Source organism: Pholis gunnellus, assembly GCF_910591455.1.
Source record: "Pholis gunnellus genome assembly, chromosome: 24".
Classification (NCBI taxonomy): domain Eukaryota; kingdom Metazoa; phylum Chordata; class Actinopteri; order Perciformes; family Pholidae; genus Pholis; species Pholis gunnellus.
This window is the reverse complement of record NC_136551.1, coordinates 4,579,680-4,591,971: the sequence shown is the minus strand read 5'-3', so window position 1 is coordinate 4,591,971 and position 12,292 is coordinate 4,579,680. Positions and strand designations below refer to the sequence as shown.

The window sequence follows — 12,292 nt, the reverse complement described above, 5'->3', positions numbered from 1 at the left end:
TTTAAAATGTTGCTTTTATTCTGAAAAACGGGCTAGACCGGAAGCCGCCCCGCTACTCTCTCTCCGTGACTTGACGCAGCTTGGCTGTGGGTCACGCTGCAAATCCAGCCGGATGTTTTTTCGCACGCGCCAGTATGTGATGGTGAAGATTTTGGTCATTTCACCACCGAGGTAAACCGTGCGGCTCCAGGTGACCGGGTGAGTACCGTGTGTAGCGTCCAATGAGCGGGACTCCTTAGCGAGGGGAGCCGCAGGTTGCTGTGGGTGAAAGCTGCAGGGAGGTCGTGACGGTTTCTGGGTTTTGCAGTGACCGTGCACGCCGCTGCGCGCGCTCCCCCCAACATCCATAATATAGTTCAACAGGCAGATCACGGGGATGCTGCTGCGTGGGGCTTCTTTTTTTTAAATCATATGTTTTATATGGTTTTCAAACCAGAGGAATTATAATGTTTGTACAAGGAGGCCTGATCAATTTACAAGCTTCCTCTAGTTCTCTGCTGGATTCATAAAGGAGCACTGTAGACCCCTTTCCTCCTCCCTACCCACCTGTCTAGTGTTCATCTGCGTGTCCTCTCTCTCTGACAGCTGTGTCTTTGTTACTCAATGGTTGGCGGTGGCTCCCCGAGGATCATAACAGTAGCAGGAAGGGGGTGATGTGAGCACGAGCCCCAGCAGCTGTCTTTTTATTCCATCCTCTCTTTTCAACTTCTGCGCATCCTCCCTGACTCTAAACTTCAACTAAACCCCTCTCACTTCTGTCTTTCTTAGCACTTTCTTGCAAAGAGCTCTTTTTGCAAATAGTTTTATGAGCCAGAAAAGATAAAAACTCTTAATTTGATTGTGTTTTTTTTAAAGAGCTGGGTGGTTTAAGAGCTGCAGCAGTGGTTGTTTTCGGCTCTTTTTTGTGTGTTTTGGACTTTTGAGTGAGCAGTTATAAGAAGTCTCTGAGTTTTTTATGTTTTAGAGATCAACGATTAATTAAAGGAAGTAATCAATAGTGGAAATAACCATTAGTTGGAGCAATAGAGCTCTCTCATAATTGCTCTTTCTCTGCTATTGAACCCTACAGCTTGTTTTGTGTGCGTTCATCTGTCTCCAGAGAGTAAAACGATCATCCTGCTGCTGCTGTTGGGAGCGGCACATACACCTGTTTGTCAGGACAGATGGTGGACAGAGTGTTCTTCTGTGTGTGTGTGTGTGTGTGTGTGTGTAGATACCGTGCAGCTGGTCAGCTGTTGTGTCTCCCCCTCATCGGCCTTATCTTTCAGTGCAAAGCTGACTCAGACCACATTCTCATTTAATCAGGCCGTTGCTTTCCTGTTGAGCCACTGAGCTGAGAGCGATTGTATTCAGTAAGACGAACAGACGCCTTTCTGTTGGCCTTTCAAGAATTTGCAGGTGAAGCCCGTTATCGTTCAGCGGCTAGTATTTGAGCACAGCTTACTTTTATTGGAACATATACTGCTGGAAAACGACTTTGTGAAGCGGAAGACCGCTCCGCATAGCTCCACATTGTGTGCACGTTCCAGTAGTCTGGTTCGTGTTGCACTGAAGTAGCTCACTCCAAAGCTTTATAGTGAATTATGCAATGTAAAACTATTTGCATCAATGACGCTGGTGCAAATAAACATCTTATTATAGTACTTTTAGCTCATAATAACCGGGACGTGACTTTGTTTTGAAATCATTCCGATTCGGTTGTTTGCACATGAGCTCCGTAATCACATTAAAGACAGAATGGGCCAAGATTTGTGCTTCCGAGTCATCTGCCCTAAGTGTGCTGCAACAATGAGGAACAGCTCCTCTTCCTCATTGGGACATAAAACTTTTTGATGTCTCTCGCCCCCCACACACAAACACACACACACACACACACACACTTGTCCTTTCCCCCCCTTTCAGCCCGGCCACACTCTCCTCTTTCCTCTTGCACTCTCTTAAAGGCCGCGCCAGTCTGTCCGCCAGCCCTGGTCTTTTCTTTCTGTTTGGAGCCCCCCCCCCCCCCCCCCCCCCCCCATGCCCCAGACAAAGAGCGGAGAGTGACTGTGGTGCTCTGTAGCCAGGTGTTCTCCATTGCTGCCCCGGGCCGTAATAGCACCAGCCCTCACACTGCAGCTGCCCTCCACGGCCTCCCATTGTGTAGCTCTATTGTTCAGCCGCCCACCCCTCGTTGATTCATCGGCCACACAGGGGAAGCCCTTTCAGGCCGAGGAGAGTAGTGTGTGTGTGTGTGTGTGTGTGCTGGTGCACGTTGAGTACGCGTGCCTTGGGGAAACTGGGTGTTGCAGGCATTTGCCCACAGCCAATCCCCCTACTCTTCTTCCTCCTCCTCCTCCTCCTCCTCCTCCTCCTCCTCCTCCTCCTCCTCCTCCCCCTTGCCTCTGCGCCTCATTGTGAGGCCGCTCCTCCCTGATTGGTGGAAGAGCGGCCACTCTAAACGAGGGGAATGGCAGACATTGTTGCTCCATCTGTTCTGCCACTCATTGTCCAACTTGCCTGCTACTGTGTAGTAAAAATAAAATAAATAAACACACAGCTCCGGACGACAGCGGGGAGGACAGAGGCGTTGGTCTGGAGTCGGATGCTGACGAGCGTCGGCCTCGGATGGAGCTGCTGTGGGAACTTTAGGGCTTGTTTCTCCTCTTGTGTCACCTGCCGTGTTTCTCCAATCTGGTTTTCAAGGATTTAAATGTGTGGAAGTGAGCTGATCGACTTCCCTTCCTCCATTGTTTGTTGATCTTTTAAAGCCTGGTAAGTGTGTCTGCCCTTTAGGCATCTTTCTTTTTTTTTTTTGCTTCCTTGTGTTTGGCTGATCTCCGTCTTAAGAAAAGAAAGTGAGACGACCTCCGTGAGATGATGCAAAGGGCCGTGGCTGTAACAGTGCTTCATGCAGGACAGGTTGCGGGGCTGCAGCTTCATAAAGCACGTTAATGTTGACCTCCCGAAATACCTAAATTAAAGTTCAGAATAAAGAGGAGACGGTGCTCTCTGTCTGATGATGGCTTCGGGATGTGACGTATTGCAGACGAAAAGAAAAGATGATTTAACCGGTTTAACCAGAACAGCACAAGAAGTCTTCATGTGCAGCCCTGAGCACCGGACTACACCTGCTACTTCAGTCTGCAGCTGTGGCTCTGGTGCAGCAGTTGCTTGAATTTCAAACAGTGTGATCTGTGTTGATATGAAACTTGATGTGGAGGAGGAGGGGGGGGGGTGTAACAAAAAGCAAGCTTCTTCTTCTTCTTCTTATCTGGGTCACATAAGGCTGGAGGAAGCAAAATAGTGCGCTGGCTAAAGATGTTGTCGTCTTCGGTAAGTGTGTGTGTGTGTGTGTGTGTGTGTGTGTGTGTGTGTGTGTGTGTGCAGCTTTCACATTTGACCGTGTTTGTGTGTGTGTGTGTGTGTCAAAGACTGTCTGTCCTTCTGCGTCTTTATTCCCGCTCTACTGTGTGTGTGTGTGTGTGTGTGTGTGTGTGTGTGTGTGTGTGTGTGTGTGTGTGTGTGTGTGTGTGTGTGTGTGTGTGTGTGTGTGTGTGTGTGTGTGTGTGTGTGTGTGTGTGTGTGTGAGTGTGTGAGAAGGGGAGACACCAGTTGCGAGTACCACTCAGCAGACATCTGTTGCCCTGCTGCCAGCGGGGAAAGCCTAGCGCGCCATCTAGATGCACCAACTTATTACCCCCCCCCCCCCCCCCCCCCCCCCCCTTTTTTTTTTTTACAATAACTTTTTCACAGTATCAGCCATGCAGCACCGTACCCGCCAGACAATCCCCTCCGCCTCCCCCCTCTCTCTTTAAACCCAAAACCCTTTACCCTCTCTCTCACCCGCTGCACACACACACACACACTTTTTTACACAAAGCTCCCACATACAAAGCGCTGTAAGGACTGTGTTACATATTCATTACTGCCTCCATCAAAGCCAGCAGAGCTGCTGTGTGTGTGTGTGTGTGTGTATGTGTGTGTGTGTGTGTGTGTGTGTGTGTGTGTGTGTGTGTGTGTGTGTGTGTGTGTGTGTGTGTGTGTGTGTGTGTGTGTGTGTGGGAGCCGGCCCCGCTGATGTTTGAAAGATGCACCCACTCAGCCTTGGAGGTCTGGAGATGGCGCGGTGGGACCGTTAACACTTTTAAGCATGAATTCCCTGGATGCATGATTCTGCGGAGCTCGGACCAGAAGACTTTCAAAATCCCAAGACTGGTGTTCAGTCAGTATCACACATTCATCAGGCTTTAGTAGTGACTGTTCAGATCTCTGCCGTTAAGCAGCTAAAACAACAGGATTATTATAGGATTTCTACAGATTGTAAAAAAAAAGAAAAAGAAAAATCAAAACCTGCCATATGTTTTGCAGATCCGTGTGTTTTATGTGAACATTTGCAGATTTTTTTTGTTTTGTTAGTTTAGTAGTTAATATCTTTGGGCTTTGAATAGTGTGATGGGCATTTTCACACTGTTTTTCTGTATTTTTCCATTTAACAAAGAAGGTAAACTTCTTGAATGTTGAGTGTTAAACACAAGCAGCAAGAACTTGAATAAAGTGTAACTATTTTAAGTTATAGATACCAGATACTTGGTGCTTTTGCCACAGTTTGGTACCTAAAGTGAGGGTTTTATTAAAGGATGCACTGATTCAACTGTTTCCTCTTCCAGCACCTATTCCCATACATTTACTATAGTCCTGTGCTCCACTAGTTTAAAATCCAGTCACCTCAGCGCGTGGAACTCATTTTTATGTCGGGCAACATGAAGCCACAGACTGCTGTCTTATTTAAATAGTTGTGACATCCTTGACTGGAGCCGTTGGTGTAATGTCATGTGGACGCAGGCGCAGCGGCGTTGATGCACTGCTCAGGGAATAGTGTGTGGGTGTGTGTGTGGGGGTGTGGGTGGGTGTCAGACCATCAACAGAGTCGTGTGCATATGAAATGTTCCCAATCGCCCCGCTCTCTCTCGCTCCACAGCAGCATGAGTCACTTTGTGAGGCAGACGTTCATGTGTGCATGGGCACCGTCAACGCCCACGTCCGTTGACGCCAAGGTCCCAGTCCTAATCTCTCCTGCGGGTCCATTGTTGTCCTTGGGGCGGGTTGCCAGTGAGGCACACTTAAGCCCCTCCCTCCCCCACACCAGATCTTTGTGTGTGTGTGTGTGTGTGTGTGTGAGGAAGGCGGGCCGCCGGCTGAGCGCCGCAGCCTCTGTCTTGGCATTTGGAGGGGAGAATGCTTTTCAACAGCTGTAGCTTAGCAACAGTAGCTCTGCCGCGTTGCTAGGCAACCCTTTTTCATAAAATGCCCCCCCCCCCCCCCCCCCCCCCCCCACCCATCTTTAAGTCACTTCCCCTTCCATCATCCGTTTTGTCCAGATAGCATTGGTTTGAGTTGACGTCTGAGCCATGAAGCGCTTTAGGCAAACGTCCATCTGCGCATTTACATTCATTGCTTCTGGAAAAGCAATGTTTTTTTGGGGGGGGGGGGGGGGAATACCACACCACCACACCAGAGAGGCTAAAACTTTTAGCTGCTCATTTCCTGTCCTCTCCAGTCAGAACACAGCAGGCCCGTAACATGTATCAGTTTCCTGATCTCAGGTTCACCTTTGACACCGATCAGATCCAATGTTCTTGGTGCTTGAATGCGCCGCGTCGATTGGCTCGGTGGCCTCAGAGCCCCTCTGCGTTTTAATGAGTGACTCCACCACCCCGGTGGGGAGAAGCATATGGGCCTTAATTACCAGGTAGAATGTGAGGGGGAAGGGTCCGTCTGCCCCATCCCTAACTGTCCTTTTTTAAACAGATCACCCTCTGTTCCCCCTCAGATTAATGTGCCGTGGCATGGCCCTGTAATAACACACTGGGGCCAGACTGAAGGGAGAAAAAAAAAACGCGGGAGTCCATTAATTAGGGTGAGAGGCCCCATCGGCTCTTTGTGTCAGCCAGTCTGGGCCTCAGCGGCGTCCCCAACTGCCCGGGCGAACCAATCAGAGCCAGTGTAAACAACATCAGCTCACAGCCAACGTGTTTCTCCGGGACAACAAAAGGGAGAATAGTTATATTGTTACCCTGATATTCGTTTCAGTATCTCTGCACTCATTTCCCCAGTATTTCCCAGGGCCCACTACAGAGTAGATCAAGTGATACTAAGTCCTCCTCTCCGTCTCTTTCTTTAGGCACCAATGAGTCGAGCTTTGTGAGAGGGCAGCAGTCGGCCCCGTGTGCTGGATGTCTGTGACAGACCCATGGGCCAGAAGGACCATGTGGAGGCAGGAGCAGGCCACATCCTCGACCTCGACCTGGGGCTGGATTTGGAGTATCTCCACGTAGCGGGGTCTGACCGGCAGGCTGGCGCCTCTGACGGGCCCCCTGCTATGGAGGAGCAGGGGGAGCGCTCCGGCAACAGCGACACCGCCGATTCCCCTCCCCCTGCGGTGGCGGAAGAAAACGCCGGGTCTGATGCAGAGTGCGAACCGCCGCCGCCGCCGTCTTCCAGCGCCGCCCCCGCTGCCGGCACCGACCCGGATGGAGGAGAGGGAGGGTTAACTCACAGTAAGAACGCCCACCAGCCGCTTTGTCGGACCCAATGTGTGGACTTAGGCACCGAGGGTCCTCCTGAGCCCCCGTCTGAGCCCTCATCAGAGCTTGAACACGAGCCCTCACCCGGCTCGCCATGCAAGCACCCGCCAGAGCCTCCTTCCAACCCCTCCTCCTCTGAGCCGGCGCCCGAGGCCGGCGGTAAGGAGTACCAGGCCAAGCTGGAGTTTGCCCTGAAGCTGGGCTACTCGGAGGAGACGGTGCGACTGGTGCTGTCCAAGCTGGGCCCCGACACCCTCATCAACGACATCCTGGGAGAGCTGGTCAAACTGGGCACCAAGTCGGACAGCGAGCAGCCGGCCGGGTCGTTGGCCTCTACCTCATCTTCGTCGTCCTCCTCTTCCTCTTGTGGCTGTTCAGATCTGCTGGACAGCCAGCGGTCGGACTCGCCCTGTCCGTCAGACTCGCTGAGCGACCAGGACAACCTGCGGCCGGTTGTGTTGGACGGCAGTAATGTAGCCATGAGGTGAGCAGATAGTGGCAGTTTTAATAATGACACATTACTACTATTATGACAAATTACTGTAAAATGTCCCCTTCATTGATTCCATCATGTGCTGAATAACCTTCACGAAATCCCCAAATGTTAATTTTCCGTGACCGTCTGCCTCCTCTATGTCTCAGCCATGGCAACAAGGAAGTGTTCTCCTGCCAGGGCATCCAGCTGGCTGTGGATTGGTTCCTAGAGCGTGGCCATCATGACATCACAGTGTTTGTGCCTGCTTGGAGGAAAGAGCAGTCTCGCCCTGACGCCCCGATAACAGGTCAGTGCGAGGCTGAGTGACACACACACACACACACACATGGATGCTTTCAGTTTTCTAAACCTTAACCATGACACCCCCCCCCCCCCCCTCCCTCTTCCCACACAGATCAGGAGATCCTGCGTCGCCTAGAGAAGGAGAAGATCCTGGTCTTCACTCCGTCGCGGCGCGTCCAAGGTCGGCGCGTGGTTTGCTACGACGACCGCTTCATCGTGAAGCTGGCCTACGAGTCGGACGGCATCATCGTCTCCAACGATAACTACCGAGACCTGGCTAATGAGAAGCCCGAGTGGAAGAAGTTCATCGACGAGCGGCTGCTCATGTACTCCTTTGTCAATGACAAGTGAGTCGAGGCGGATTAGTGAGGGGGCCGACTCTGTCAATAAGATAGATCTTGGTGACTTAGTGTCAAAACAACTGTGACATTTATGTCTCTAATTTTGGACTCGGGAGGTCGTAGTTACACGACACCTTTCGCTTCTCATTCCCAATTATCACATCTGACATTTAGTTTAACAAATGCCACGTAGGCTGACATTTTCTCCTGGTTTAAAAAGGAGAATTACAGTTGTTTTTATTCTGTCTACTTCCTCCACGTTGCATCAATTTACACCGAAACTGAGAGACCCAACCTAAAGAATGAGCACCTGTCTTTACGATCCCCGTCGTCCTGAACCTAAAAGTCATATAACTTACTTGTCCTTTCTGATCCTCCCTTCCTCTCTCTCAGATTCATGCCCCCAGATGACCCTCTTGGTCGTCATGGCCCCAGCTTAGACAACTTCCTGAGGAGAAGACCCATCATGCCCGAGCAGAAGAAGCAGCCTTGTCCATACGGTGAGAAACGCACAGAAATAACAAGACATGTCACGGTAACATCACGTATGTATTGCAGGTTTTGCATCATCTTTGCTGAAACCGTGGAATGAAACTGACGCTTTTTGCCTCCAGGAAAGAAGTGCACTTACGGCCACAAGTGTAAGTACTACCACCCAGAACGAGGTGCCCAGCCTCAGCGCGCTGTGGCTGACGAGCTGCGTGCCAGTGCCAAGACCTGCGTCACCACAAAGAACCAGGGGGACGCCGGCTTGGTGAAGAGCCACAGCGTGCCAGCTGGCAGCATGGAGGCAAGAAAAGGCGCCCAAAAAAGGCAGTCGGACCCCAGCATCCGAGCTCTGTCGTACAGCGATGCCGAGGAGAAGCTGGCGAAGGGGAGGGCGGAAAGCCAGAAGAACAGCATGTGTGGCAGCAGCAGCAGCGGGGGTATAAGCATGTCCTCAGCCCCAGGAGGCCCCCCATCCAGTTTCAGCCTTCCCCAGGACCAGCAGTCCAGAGCAGTGACCCCCCACAGTCTACCAGCCCCCAGCCATGACCTTTACCCTCACTGTGAGTCTCCAGACTTGAGCTACTACTCGGTGACGCGCGCTTACTCCGGCCTGAGCCTCTCTTCCAGACGGAGCCCGGACTGCCGCTTCCCCAACGACACGGACCTGCGCCTCGGCTCCATGGGCTCGGCGGGCTCAGCGGGCTCCGAGTGCGGCAGCGAGAGCAGCGCGAGTTGCGGCAGCAGCTGCGACTCGTACAGCGAGAGGCCGTGTCCCGGCTGCCCCCCAGAAACCTTGCTGGACGACGGCGTCCATTTCGCTAATCCCCACAGCCGGCTGTATCCCCACCACGCCGCGGCGAACCACGAGCTATGTGGCCTTCATCCTGCCGATTACTCCAGCATGCAGCACAGCCACGCGTCGAACGCAGGAGCGCACGGCTACCACCTGAGTGTGGCGCGCGGACAGAACTGCGCTCACGATCAGCCTCCGCCGGAGGCTCCTCCGAAGCGGCCTCTCTACCCGTTGCCCCATCATCTCCAGCACCAGCCGCTGACCGCTCGCTCCAGCTGCCCGGGCGACTACCACTCTCTGCCCCAGTCCAACCCTCACCCCCCCGGGTCCCCTCTGGGCCGCTGCCTGGCCCCGACGCGAGGCGAGAGCGTGTCAGACTCGCATCTGTATGAACACCTCTCCACGGCGCACCATCACCACCGGACCAAAGCGTTGCCCAGCTGGGACACGTACTACAGGCAGCCTCTGCTGCCTCCGTCCAGGTACGAGCCGTCCGCCTATCAGAGTCTGCCGGACACACGCCAGGCGTCCTGGCACGCCCCTCCCTGGGCACAGGACGGCTACGCCCACCACCACTCCTCCCACCCAGCTCTCCACCCATCGCCGACACACTACTTGAGCCACCCGCCGCCCCCGGCCCACTCTCCCCACCCGCCTCATCCGTCCAGCAGCGCTCCCCTCCCGCCGTACCCGTCTCACAGCGCTCACCTCGGAGTGCCGTCCCACGCAGCTCCCTCCTACATGCCGCAGCACCCAGAATCCCCCGCACACAGCCGCTACGGGGACATGAGGGAGAAAGTGTACGTCAACCTGTGTAACATCTTCCCCTCGGAGCTCGTGAGCCGCGTGATGGCCAGGAGCCCCCATATCACAGACCCCCAGCAGCTGGCCGCCGCTATACTTGCAGAGAAAGCTCAAACGGGCTACTGAGCAACGGAGGAAAGCCGAGTCTCCCGTTAGAAAACAATAGCAGTCATGGTAGTCTTGAGTGGAAATAGGAAAACACAAAGTGTGGGTGGTTTGCTTCAGCAGAGCAATCTTGAATTTGCCTTTGCAACACTTTGAAAGCACGTTGGATTTGCATGGCGGGGTTTTAAATACTGCAATGCTTTTGGATTGTCGATGAGGAGAGCTCTTTTTTTCTTCTTCTCTCTTCTCATGATGTTAAATGAGACAATGCATACGTTTCTCTGGTCGCCGCGCAGCGACAACTCAACCTTTTTAAGAAGTGCGGGGAGATCGTTCCAGACCTGCCCCAGTTATTCTTTCACACGCAGGCATCATCATCGTCATCATCATCACGTGACAGTTTCAAAAGCTGCTATTTGGCCACGGGTCCGTGTATTATATCACTCTCTTTATGTGTGTTGTGAGGCCATTCGTGGGGCTTTTTTCCATGTCGGTCTGAAAGACGGTCGTCTTATTTGAGATGACGTCAGTATTTTGGTCAGAGTTGTAGCTGTAGAGATGGGTGACCCTGTCGTGTGTACCTTAGTTTTAGTAAGGGACATCTCTCTCTCTCTCTCTCTCTCTCTCTCTCTTACTATCTCTTTCTCTCCCTCTCTCTCTCTGGCCCTTTTATTTCGGGTCAACTCTGGTATCTGCTACAGACAGAGAACATCTGAACATCAGTAAATCTGACATGTATGTATTGTAAATATATTTAACAGACCCCCCCCCCCCCCCCCCCGCTGTGCTTTTTGGCTAACGGCGTCTCCGGTTGTCTGTAGCAGATCCCATCTGAATCCATTGCTAGACAGAGAAAAACCTTGTTTGATACAAATTGTATCATGAACTAAGTCGCTGATGTTATATACAGTACATGGACTTGTTGATCCGTATCCATCGAACACTCTTGATGTATTGCTATATGATTCAAATGCATTGACAACAGTTACGTTCCCATCGAGACGCTCCAACTTTTAATCTCGTGGGAATTGCTTTGAGACAATTATTTCAAATATGTTAAGAAACGAGAGGAGTTGTCTGCCTATGTTTAGGTATCGCAACTTCTTTATTTGCTCTTTTGGGTTTGAAGCTGGCTTATTTGCTACAGAAGCTCCATTTAAATCCTGTGAGAAATATGCTTTGGGTTCCTGGTTAAATGCTCATTTAGAAACAGAAGTGAACTCGTCTGTTTTTGAGGTTGGGGTCAGGAAGTGGATGCTTGAAATAATAGAGAATTGACGTATTATCATGAGCTGATCTATTGTTTCTGTTGAATCATGAATTGAGTGGACGGACCCCGACCATGTTTTATATTTGGGTCAGTCCCATAAACCATGGTGGCCATTTTGAATGTCTGTCACACTCTACCGACGCTCTACCTGGAGTATCTGCTGATATATAAAGAAATCTCAAGAATAACAACTACAACTGTTTACATATCTAATCTGCTCGCTTCTTTCCAGACACAAAGGACAATTATTTAAAAAAAAAAATGTGGCCACAGTGCATAAATGTAGCTTGAAAAACAGACAAAAACGAAGAAAAAGTTTCAACTTCTCCACACGCAGGAAGCTACCTCAGCACTTATAGCTCATGCTGACATTTCCTTGTATAATTACACACCTGACATGTTCAGCGTGTAACCTGCCTGTGGCCTATTGCATGCTGGGAAAGTAGAAAGACCCACACTTCTATTCGTAGTACGATATATATATATTCCAAAAAGCTAGTATCTACGAGCTGTTCTTCAGGTAGAGCGCGACCAAAGTGTGACGCGACTCCAAAGTGGCCCGGCCCGAGGAATGAAGCGTCTGCAGAGTGAGCTCGTCGCACAGTTCATCACAAGCCAGCTACATAAAGCCCACCGGGTTTCTCCTCCTGTCCGACGTGTCGCATTGTGCAAATAATGATTAGTTGCACAACAAACGCGTGCCGTTGACGAGGGAGAACCTTTTGTGTGTATTGAAGAAGCGCCTTCTCTCCGGCCTCCTGGCACTGTGTGCCAGTGTGGCCCCTGAGCGTGGGCCCAAAGTAATGCCTCTTCATGGCATTGTGCTTATGACACATCCAATACTCTGAACTATGTTCAGCTAACTGTTATGCATGTTTTATTTTGTTTCCGCACGTTTCCTTGTGTTTTTTAATTAGTGTACATAGCCGTGTTTGTGTCCTGGGAGCTTTGTCTTGATGTCAGTGTGACATGACCGTAGCTGAGACGCCTCTATAGGCGTACATGTACACTTGTTAATGTTTTATTTTACACACCGGTTAGAGTTGATTTCAGGAAAACACACTCCTTTGACACACGGTATAAAGTCAAGAGGTGATAGTATTTGTTTTTTTATAAGGCTTGATATTTACTCCGTAGGGTCAGGAAGCA

The 12,292-nt window shown here is 51.2% G+C and overlaps 1 protein-coding gene across 1 annotated transcript; it reads left to right on the top strand.

The window, feature by feature from the left end:
* The first annotated feature begins 114 nt into the window (after positions 1–114).
* Positions 115–9,956, top strand: LOC306715577 (putative ribonuclease ZC3H12C). The gene is made up of 6 exons (XM_079185991.1): positions 115–198; positions 6,161–7,047; positions 7,206–7,345; positions 7,454–7,688; positions 8,076–8,182; positions 8,297–9,956. Exons 2-6 carry the CDS (start codon positions 6,230–6,232, stop codon positions 9,892–9,894), a joined length of 2,898 nt encoding a protein of 965 aa, XP_079042117.1. The 5' UTR covers positions 115–198; positions 6,161–6,229; the 3' UTR covers positions 9,895–9,956.
* The last annotated feature ends 2,336 nt before the right edge of the window (positions 9,957–12,292 follow it).

Bases quoted from the DNA above. Each gene is read 5' to 3' on its own strand.
- LOC306715577 (XM_079185991.1), top strand. From the start codon at position 6,230: ATGGGCCAGAAGGACCATGTGGAGGCAGGAGCAGGCCACATCCTCGAC. The intron at 7,346-7,453 runs GTCAGTGCGAGG...CTTCCCACACAG, and splicing joins CCCTGACGCCCCGATAACAG to ATCAGGAGATCCTGCGTCGC. The intron at 8,183-8,296 runs GTGAGAAACGCA...TTTTGCCTCCAG, and splicing joins GAAGCAGCCTTGTCCATACG to GAAAGAAGTGCACTTACGGC.